The sequence below is a fragment of the Nasonia vitripennis genome, chromosome 3, assembly GCF_009193385.2.
Source record: "Nasonia vitripennis strain AsymCx chromosome 3, Nvit_psr_1.1, whole genome shotgun sequence".
NCBI lineage: Eukaryota > Metazoa > Arthropoda > Insecta > Hymenoptera > Pteromalidae > Nasonia > Nasonia vitripennis.
The window spans coordinates 15352505-15363281 of record NC_045759.1 but is presented as its reverse complement, the minus strand read 5'-3'; the positions used below and the strand labels follow the sequence as shown (position 1 = coordinate 15363281).

At 41.7% G+C, this 10777-nt stretch overlaps 1 protein-coding gene across 2 annotated transcripts; it reads left to right on the top strand.

Annotated features, from left to right (window-relative positions):
• The first annotated feature begins 539 nt into the window (after nt 1-539).
• On the top strand, nt 540-3233 carry CYP4AB18 (cytochrome P450 4AB18). Of its 2 annotated transcripts, NM_001172512.1 has the most exons (12): nt 540-763; nt 925-1031; nt 1110-1200; nt 1393-1578; nt 1658-1754; nt 1838-1937; nt 2015-2117; nt 2198-2304; nt 2379-2447; nt 2516-2684; nt 2763-2942; nt 3022-3233. In NM_001172512.1, the coding sequence occupies exons 1-12, from the start codon at nt 613-615 to the stop codon at nt 3186-3188; spliced, it is 1527 nt and encodes a 508-aa protein (NP_001165983.1). In that variant the 5' UTR covers nt 540-612; the 3' UTR covers nt 3189-3233. The 2 variants fall into 2 exon arrangements, with proteins under 2 accessions (NP_001165983.1, XP_031783058.1); XM_031927198.2 differs by lacking the exons at nt 540-763; nt 925-1031 and adding an exon at nt 1271-1296 and having other exon boundaries at nt 1104-1200.
• Nucleotides 3234-10777: the final 7544 nt, after the last annotated feature.

Here is a 10777-nt window from a genome sequence, read left to right as displayed (position 1 = left end):
ATTTGAGTGTGATGCATATGCTTCAAGGAATTGTTAATTTTATAAGCAAGTGTGAGTCGTGCTTCATGAAATAAATTGAAAGTTGTAATGATTATTTTTTTCTTATAATAAAAGCTAATTTTTTGTAAACATCATATTTTTAATGAATATATTTTACTGTATTAATCGAAAAAATTTTGAATTAATTTGTTGAAAAGCTACGTGCCAATGACATTTTTTCATTATATTTGTAATATCGAATTACATTCATTACTGTTTGCGTCATCCAGCACCAGCTTCGTATCAATAAAAACTGTACAATATCTTTGCAAAGATATTAGCTTAATGCAATTAAACTCTTTAATTGCCCGAGTGGAAAAACTACTAGAATGACAAGCCCGACGAACTCTTATCCTTTTATGTTGACTTTTTATGCTCCACACGTGTATGCTCTGAACTTTTTCATCCAGCAGAGACAACCAATGTCATCTAAAAGTTTTTCATGTCAAAAGGAAACAATGTAATGTTTAAAAGTGCATGTGCCATCGTTTAGCTCATTCGTCATCGGTCAGTTCAAGTGCGACTCGCTGCAGGTAGACTTGGTAGACTCTAAAGTGAAGTTAGCTAGCCACCATGATTGTGTATTTTCAATTAATCCTGCTTAGTTTGTTCGTTCTTCACATATGGATTCGATATCGCCGCATGGGTCGAGTAGTTGATAAAATACCTGGACTGCGGCCTTTGCCATTTCTTGGCAATATGTTAAGTTTTGCAGTGGACAAACGTGAGTGATTATTATTTTTAATTTATATTATTAAATTTTAAATATATCTCAGTGACACATATTTATGTTGAAAAATAAATTATAAAAACTTATTAAATCTTCATTTATCATTAGAGCAAAATTTCTATAATATATTAGTCTGCCATAATTTTTTGTTTCAGATCAATTATGGCTTACTATGCGGGGTCTTGCCAAAATATACACCATAACAAGAGTATGGTTTTTCACTCGTGCTTGGGTCGTTACCCGTGATCCAGATGACTTTCAGGTGCTAATTAAATAAAAATCAAAAGTAATACCTACACCTACTCATCTGACATTGGAAACTAATGAGTAATAATTTCAGATACTACTTACGAGCAAAGTTAATTTGAACAAAAGAGCCCTATACGAGCACTGCTTAAAATTTGCGAAAACTGGTCTTCTCACAAGTAATCGTGCGTAAAAAATTATATTATGTTAGATCCGCGGAAAAAATTGTATGTTGACATTATTATTGTTTTAAAGTTATTTCCAGATTTCTCTTCGAGAAGGCAAGCACTTTCTTACCATCACTGACTATTTTTTCTGTGTACTACTGCAGTTTATTACCATTATACCCAAAATGTAACAAGTTATTTCTTGTGCAGGTGAAAAATGGAGTCAGCGTAGAAAAATCGTGAGTACCGGATTCCACTTTAACATCATGAAAAAATACGTTGAGATTACGGGTGAACACGCGGAGCTATTCACAAAAAAAATTAAATCGAATGGCAAAGAATCTTCTCTGAATGTCGTGCCAGTGTGTTCAGATCTTATGTTACGAATTATATGTGGTAATTACTTCATTCAATATTTTGTGAATTTTTTTAAATTTATAAAACAATGTATATTGTGATATATTTTTTCTTATAGAATCAGCATTTGGCGTTAATCTTAATAAATTGGACCCCCAACTTGTAGATCAATACAGCGAAGCACTGCACGTCGTATACGATACTGTAGTTTACAGGTAACGTACCTTCTCTCCTTATAGTTACGTTATTGCAATGATAATACCGGTCGTCAATCATCATTTTTTAAAAACTCATGTAGAGCAACAAGACCATACATCAGAGAATGGATGATGGACTTCCTACCCATCGGCTGGAAACTGAATCGCGCTATCAAAATTCTTCATAGCTTTTCTGACAAGGTTTGTTAATTCGATGCTTACAATTAGCACACTAGTGTTAAATAATAGGTAAAATAATGTATTATTTCTTTTTATAGATTATACAAGAACGGAGAGATTATTACAACAAACAAGCAGAAAGCCGGACGTATCAAAGTTTTGTGGATGATGTTGATACCGACAATGAAAATACGCTGGGTGGTGAGATAACAAGCTCACTTATACTTCATTAGCTTCTGAATGTTAGTAAAAAAATCGTCCTTAATTATTTATAATTTTAGAACGTAAAAAAAGGCTGGTCATGCTTGACGTGTTATTATCAGCAGAGAGGGAAGGCCTCATAGACGCGGAAGGTGTTAGAGAAGAAGTAGACATATTTACAGTCGCTGTGGGTATCAGAATTAGTTTTGTATGTATTTAAATTAAGTAATCAGTGCTTTATGTATTTGCAAAATTTTACAGGGTCACGATACAACTGCAGTTACGATGGCTTTTATGTTAATGTTGTTTGCTGAACATTCAGAAGCACAGGTAATCGACGTAATTAATTTTTTATTTTCTGATATAGGAATTAATATAATAATTTTTATTAATTCAAGGATCGAGTGAGAAAAGAAGTTACGAAAGTTTTTAATGAATGTGGAGGCAAACTGACTATTACGGAAACCCAAAAGTTAGAATACTTAGATCGTTGTGTCAAAGAAACCTTGAGATTGTATCCACCTTTTTCAATTTTCGCACGTTACATCGATGAAGACGTTCAACTGAGTAATATTTTAATCAAATACTACAATACCAATAGCTATGAATTATATAGCATAAATGAATTTGTTGCTATAATTTTAGAAAAGTACCTCGTTCCCGCTGGCGTCGATGTACTATTTTTAAGTTACGATGCGCATAGAGATCATAGGCATTGGCCAGATCCAGATAAGTTCGATCCTGACAGATTCTTGCCAGAAAACGTGAAAAAACGCCATCCGTATGCTTACGTACCATTTAGCGCTGGTCCTCGCAACTGCATCGGTAAGCAATTCTTGGATGAACTTATATTAAACTTCTTTTTGGGAGTTTCATATTTTAAGAATGAATTCAAATTTTTCAGGCCAGAAATTCGCAATGCACGAAGTTAAGTCAGTGCTAGCTCACGTTTTGTATAACTTTAACCTCGAACCTGTTGATAACATAGCCGATATAAAACTCGAAACCTATATCATAACGCAACCCTGTCACCCGTTTCATGTGAAATTCATCGCAAGGAATGCAAACTGATGCGAAGCACAGTGTAGGAGAAGCAATATCAATCGTTATACGAAATATATGCAATTTATTTATTTCACACCACCACCTATTAAAACGAGATGGATATAAGTTTATAGAAAAAGCCGTGGGCCACAACTCATCGGCAGCGGTTTTTAATAGCGCACTGCCCCACTGCTCTAAAGCACACAATAACAAGACAAGCGCCAGAGGGCGAGCCTAAACTCTCGGGGGGGGGGGGGGTGCGTAGCGAGCCCTCGACTCTTCATAAAAGACAAAGGGTTTAAAATCAATTTACGTGTTCTCACGGCTCGCAAAGCCGGCCGCGCGATGGCTTCCTCCCTTCCGCTATGCAACCCGACGTGCTCTGGCCGGTAAGACAGGGATAAGGTCTTGCCGACACTCGGTCGGATTACCGCCGGGGCACTCGCCCACTCGATACATTATATTGTACATCTCTCTCACTCTTACTCTCAGCGCGCACCCACTTCGACTGCGTGTAAACAAGAACACGCGCCGGCACTTGAAAGCTCCCGCGCTCGCGCGCATTGTGCAAATAATTGAAATACTAATCCGAACTCGTGCGCGCGGACGCGACAATCGCACGCGTTACTCCGGAATCGATGAGCCACTCGCTTGATCGCCCTCTAAGCTCGCGTGTACGAGCGAAGGGAGAGCGCGCGCGCAACTATATACTGTGTGTATACAGCTACTACGTCAAAGTGAGCGGTCGCGTGTGCTTGAGCCTCCCTCGAGGGCCACACGTGACTTTGCATGCCGTGATTTTTTGGCTCGTCGCGGAAGAGCTTCGTGTTTTGTGCGGCGGTCGATTTGAAATGCGCGGAGATGAGCGGGAATCATATTGTGCCTGCTGATATGGGGTGGTCTGTTTTTCTTTCAGCTTCTGGAGGGTGGATGCGACTGATTGACGGTAATACGGGTCATCGTTGTATGCGAGCGACGTTCAGTCTAAAAAAAAATATGTACCTTGGTTGCTGTTCCGGACGAAATCGAGGGCTGCTAGGGATAAGTCTTTATCAATAATATATTCTACCTATTAGTAGTTTTAGCGAACGTTTCTCCGTCATTTGGCTCTCATATGCGCGAATCGACAAGGCGATTCGTGGCTTCAGGCCAATACGGTTAGGAGTGATTTTATAATCATTCCTAGACTGCCACGGCTTCCTTTAGGAGTTTTACTCCGCGGATTTTGAGGGTCACTTTCAGTGCGGAGAGGCTAAAGAGCCGATCTGTGACTGCCAGGCTAGAGAGTCGAGTGGCGAGAGGCGTTCGCGTGGGCACATGACTGCGTATGTACAGCTATAGATATAGAGGAGCGCGCGCACTGATTCGAGTCCCTTCGGCAGTCCTCGAAAAAGCGCTTTTGTTTTAGCGAGCCCGAGTTTTCGGCGGCGTTTAATGTGTAGAGCGTCAGTTCTCGGCGATAACTTGTGAGAGAAGGTCACGCCAAAACCTGATCGTTAGGAGATTTCAATAAAGTCATAACATCTGATCAACAATGATTTCACAGTTTATTTTTGAACTTTAATGTAGTCTTGTCCCATACCGTTACTTATAATTATTTAGAAAAAATATAGAAGAACGAGAATTTTCATCCATCCGAGCTCGGCCTTGAAGCAAACAGAAAGAATCTCTTGACCAGCCAATCTCGAAAAAGCGAGGCCGCGCATCTCTCTCCTTTGTCCGTATCAAGAAAATTTTCAATAGCCTCGCGGCGTGTATCATCGGCCGAGCAAACAAACAGAAACTCAGCCGGCCTTTTCGAGAACCTCCCACATCTCGCTGTATATACCTACCCTGCACACATATTGAAACCGTCTTTGTAAATACGCATTCAAGAATTAGAGAGAGAGAAAGAAAGAGAAAGATCGTCCGATGGCAAGAACCGACGCGGCTTACGCTCCGCCGTCTCTTGGCTTCCTCGGACCGTCAAGTCGCGCGAACACGTACATTATAGCAGCAGGTATTATTCAGGTGGAGGAGAATAAACGAGAGGCCAGTTTTTACCCCGAGCAAAGCGATCCCACTCGAGGGTAGGCTGTTATATACGTGTACACGCCAATGTAGACAAAAACACAAGACGCGAACAACCGCGCGCGGGGAGAGAGAGTGTCGAGGATGAAAGAGAGGAGAACAATAACAGAGCGGTAAACGAGAGCTGTGTGCGCGGGGGAGTTTAGTGGCCTCGTGCGGATAATGAGAAAGAAATTAGTGTGCTGCGTATGAAGACGGGCCACCTGTGTGTGTGTGTGTGTGTGTGTGTGTTACGTGCGCCTTTTCCACTGCCACTGTGCTCTTTTCTCTTTGTATGATCTACCTTTTAATTTCTTTATTATCATGCTCTGTTCCTTTATCTACATTTATGGATCTTATTCTTTAGTTCTATGCTGTAAATTATTTTGAATCGTAAATTCACGCCATTTTACATTCTATTCGAATTTTAACACGACAGCAAAATTAAAATAAAATTCTCCGTAGGGAATGCAAAGTATAACGAACGAAATTACGATCTGAGCCGCAGCCCACTCTGCTTGAAAAAATTAGTCACGATCAAAAGCAAATATTTTTCCCCAGCGTCTAAACCTCAAGGATCCTGCTTTCTCAACTGACCTTCGTTTACCGATAGTCCCAAAGACTAACAAACCGCAAGGGCTCTCTCTCTCTCTCTCTCTCTCTCTCTCTCTCTCTCTCACTCTCTCGTCACAGCGACTTCATTTTGTCCCACACCCCCGACGACTCGTCGCTTCGGGAAGCTCACCTCCTCCTCCTTCTCTAGTACACATAGGACAAAAGCATTCAGCCAACGTATAGATCCTCGATAAAACACTGAATGCAGCCCTCTGTCCCTTCGTCCTTCCCAGCTCATTCAAAAGCGATTGCCCATTCACGGAGGTACACGCACACAGTGCGCGACTCGCACAACGGAACGAGAGAAAAAAGGCGGGCTGGAAATGTCATCGCTCGTGCGGTTCGTAAACGTCGCTTCTGTGATTTCGACGCTGAGAGAGGGGTTTGCGGGCTCGAGATGTCCAGCCACGAGAGACCAGGGCTTTCTGATCGCAGTCGCCTTGTTCCGCCGCACGAGGAGCTTGGGATTTCTTTATTTTTTTTCTGTGTGGCGACATTTATCGGAAGATCTGTGCGCTTGGTATATAGGAGAGATTGACGCCTGAAACGAGATTGTTATTGTAATACTTCCAGGATGCGAGATCATTTCGTTAGAATAGCACGTGTTTAGCTTTAAATCTACGGATTTAGACGGTGCATCGGATAATACGCACGCGCATATCGTCACTAGAAGTAAATTATTCTTTTATGCCTACTTTGATATTTCGTCAATATGCTTACGACTAAATAAACGCAGAATTACATTTCCCTTATAAAAAAGATAACGTTTGACAATCCAAAATCTTCGATCCAATCTCTCGTCTTGAAGGGAAAAGAAGATGTCGCTCGGAAGATTGCTTCGAGGAACAGAGAGAGAGAGAGAGAGAGAGAGAGAGAGAGAGAGAGAGAGGCGCCGGCACTTTGTCATATTTTTTTACAATCATTTTCAAGGGACAGCGAGAAGTGGTGTTTGCACTAATGGAAGATGATTTGTCAGTTCAGCCGGTTGAGTGCCTTGCGCAGCACGCGCTACGGGGACACAATGATCTCGAGCTAAGTGATTTGTCCCTGTCACCGAGAGCGACAGATCCACGCCATTACCCGTTCTAAATTTACAAAAGGGAGCCAGCTTCTATAACCTCTGGGTAATTCTGCATCTCCCATCACTGCCGTCATCGCAAGCGTACCTTATAGATTTTTCAAAAAAATTTTCTTCATATTTTTCTGGAAGAATAAGAGCTCCTACCTTATGCATAAAATATAAGATTGATAAGATCGAGAGATATCAAACTATGCTTGAAAATGCTGTGTAAATTTTTTTTTTAATAAATTGATTATTTTGGAGCTGCGTCTCGTCAATTCCCACCAGAAAGCCGAGCTCGAGTAAATCTCGTACTCCAGCTCTACAAGTGACGTAATTTAATAAAAGAAAAAAGCTCTCCACCTGCAGCGTACGTCACTCGATCCGAAGACTCCTCTCGTGTGTACGGCATCAAAAGGAAGAAGAGAAAAAAACAGCCGAAAGATCGTGACGACGCGAGACAAGCTTTCTCTCATCAAGCGACGGAATTTTTCCCACAAGTTACACAAAAGCCGAAGACATGCGGGCCAACGTCGTCTTTGGCAATATTATATACGTTTTGTCTCTGAAGCACCTCTTCTGCCAGTACAACTCGCACACATAGCGACGCGTACATGGTATACAGCAAGCCCGCGTTCTCCGCTTTCCTCCCGATATGATGGCTCCTTGGCGCTTCGAGTGGGTCCCGGGCATTATTTTCTTCCCCCCACGGCAGGGGGTTGTCGACACTCGCGCACGAGAGCAGCGAGGAACAAATATTTATATCGCGGCCCACCCGTCGCGGCATTGTCGTCGGCTGATTTCGATTTTCGTGACTATACTCGATCTTCGCGAGTGCCCTGACGGGGGGCAAAGAGAAAAGGTTTTGACACCTTCGCGCGAGAGAAGTTTAGGATGCTGGGTGCGCTGAGATGGTTAATATTGATGCAAGGGAAGGGTGTATAATGGCGAGGCGAGGGACACCGCTTCAGGTTTTTAATAGAACGTCGTTGCGTGAGGTATGGTTGAGAAGATTTTTGATCAGGGTGTATCATTTTTTGCGTAATTAATGATTGTCTTATCAAAATATGCAAGTATGAAATATGTATGGAATTTTATTTGTAAGTGTGATTTTATTCAACAAGAATCGATTGATATAGTTATCAATATAGAAACGGGTAATTTTTTTAAGAATTAATACATTTGGTATTAAAAATATCAATCAGCAGGCAATTTTGCAACTTTAATTTTTATAGCCCGGCAACTTGCTTTTCAACTTTTGAATATTGAAATTAACGTGTACAAGTATAACGGAGAGTACAGCACCGAATTTTTCACGTAAATAAATATTGCATTCAAAAGACAAGCGTCGTATTCAGCGAAACGCATCTCGACCTTGTCGAACTATATTTAAAACTTAGTTCGGTAAATCGATCGTTAACAAAGAAGAAGACACACTTGCATCCCAGCATTTTCCGCTCTTCGGAAAACAAGGAGAGAGAGAGAGAGAGAGAGAGAGAGAGAGAGAGAGAGAGAGAAGCGCGCATGCACGTACGGGCGTTGATATTACATCCCCTTCATAATACATATACATATAGAGGCAGCGGCAGTGATGCACTCGTCAGTGCGGACGATATTATAGGGGGGAGGGCCGGCCGCCCTTGGCGTGTGCGCAAAACAGGTAAAAGCACGCTCAGTCATTGCTCGTTGACTAATGATAGCCATCTGACGATCGCGTCTGATAGCGAGGCATAACATGAGTTCCCATGGATTATATGCTTGTATACAGCAGCCGCTATAGTGGGCGCGAGTGAGCGGCTCGTTGTCTAATGACCGAATTCTCGACGATGTGTGCAGGGTTTTCGTGGGCGATGCGGTACATCGTGTACATCCGTGACTCAGAATTTCCGTTAATTGAACGACTTTTTTGTAACCTGCTTAATATTGATGAGTAAGTTAGTGTTCTGAGAATCCGTATACCACCCCATGGATACTTTATCGGGTTGTTTCAAAAGTTGAAAACAGAATTGAAATTTAATTCAATTGAATAATGCGTGATTTTTATTATCATGCTGAAGTTAATTTAAGATTGTTATAATATTGTCAAGTTCTTGTAGTCATCTAAAATTTATTTTATTTTACTAACAAACATTTCAACGACATAAAATAAGAAGAATAATAAATGTTGATTATAATATTTTATTCACTTTTATTGAGAAATTAAAACTTATAATCACAATAGCTTGTAAAAAATGCCAACTAAATTACAGTACACAAACGAGTTACAAATTCAACCCGAAATAACCGGCGACATCCTCTCGCACCAAGCTCAAAGTTACAACAACAAAAAAACTTATTCACAAACATAAAATTACCACCACGTGCCGTACGTGCTCATAAAGCCACACGACCGAAGTGCAAAAGGCACATCTACATACGCATCATAACCCACTATATAAAAGCGATGCCTCTATATAACCTGGTAGTGTCGAAGCCAGCAGCAGCAGCCAGTCAGCCAAGCTTCGCGGCCAAAGAGGCAACACGCATGCGGGGGAGTCGCGCGCCGAGGCGGGGTTGGTTAACCGCCCGCGCCACTATGGGCGTGGTGTAGCAGAGTCGCGACCCCTGATCTCTCTCGCTCGTCATCTGCGTATACTCTCCCTTGATGCGAAGGGTAATGGTGTTATTACCTAGCGAGGGGGGCGACCACGTATACTCGTACACGACCCCCCTGTGAGATACGCGCGCTATCCTTTTATCGGGTAAGCGTGCGCTATCAGCGCTAATGTCGTCGCTCTGCGGTGCCGCTTGCGTGTAACGCGCACTGATGAATCGCTCTCGAGTTTAGTCGGTGTAGTCAAGAGGCTCCTCTTGATTATACAGACGGAGATTCGGGATGATACTCTTCTTTTTGATGTACGAGTGTGTGCGTGATTTGATTTTTTGAGCGGATGCTCAGAACGAATGATTTTTTTGTTTTCTTTGCTATAATTTACTTTTTTTCGTTTTTTATTCATTTATATAATACATGAATATCAGGATGAAAAATAAAATAAAATCATAAGGTTATTTGCTAATATGTTTGAAAATTATCATTCAAGGATTGCATTAGAGAATCGAGAAATTTGTCAATATCACGAGAAGAGTGGATACTGCTAGAAATAATCTACTACACAATACATGCCCCGAACGAGTAAAATATTACACATTTCCCACGATTTATACAACCGGTAATCTCGCATCCTCGAAACTTTAATCGCGCAGGAAAATTTTTCCAGCCACCCACGCAGGGTATAGCACACCCCCGGAACATTAATAAAAAAGCCGAACAAAAAGGAAGAGCGAAGATCAAATTTCGTCACGTTTGTCAGCGAGAAGAATCGAGCGAAAATGGCCGCGCTGCCACCTCTCTCGTCTTTCCACACTCTCGATGAAGGCAGAGAGAGAGCGAGAGAGAGAGAGAGAGAGAGAGAGAGAGAAGGGCAGCAGCCGAGTATAAATCGTGGGACGATAATGGAATTCTCAACGGGGGTCGCCCCATTGACGCTCTCTCTCTCTCTCTCTCTCTCTCTCTCTCTCTCTCTCTCTCTCTCTCGTACACTTTCTCGCGGCAGCGAAATGTCGCCGGTGTCGCTTCCCTCGTTCCACGGGTAGTATAGCGTATAGTAGTATGGCGCGACGCCAAGTTGTGCACGAGAAGATCGACGGCTGTGTAAGCATTCACCTCTCTTTGCAGTCGCTCAATTATATAGTTTATTATTTTCATGTGCACTTATATTATGTTCATGAATCATTTAAAATAATGTACTGCTTTATCGACTATTTTGTTATAATTTTCTTCTAAGTGTAGTGCAGAACTATTATAGCACTGACAAAGTTTTCAAAATTTCAAAAAGTGAAGCTGTCATTTAAT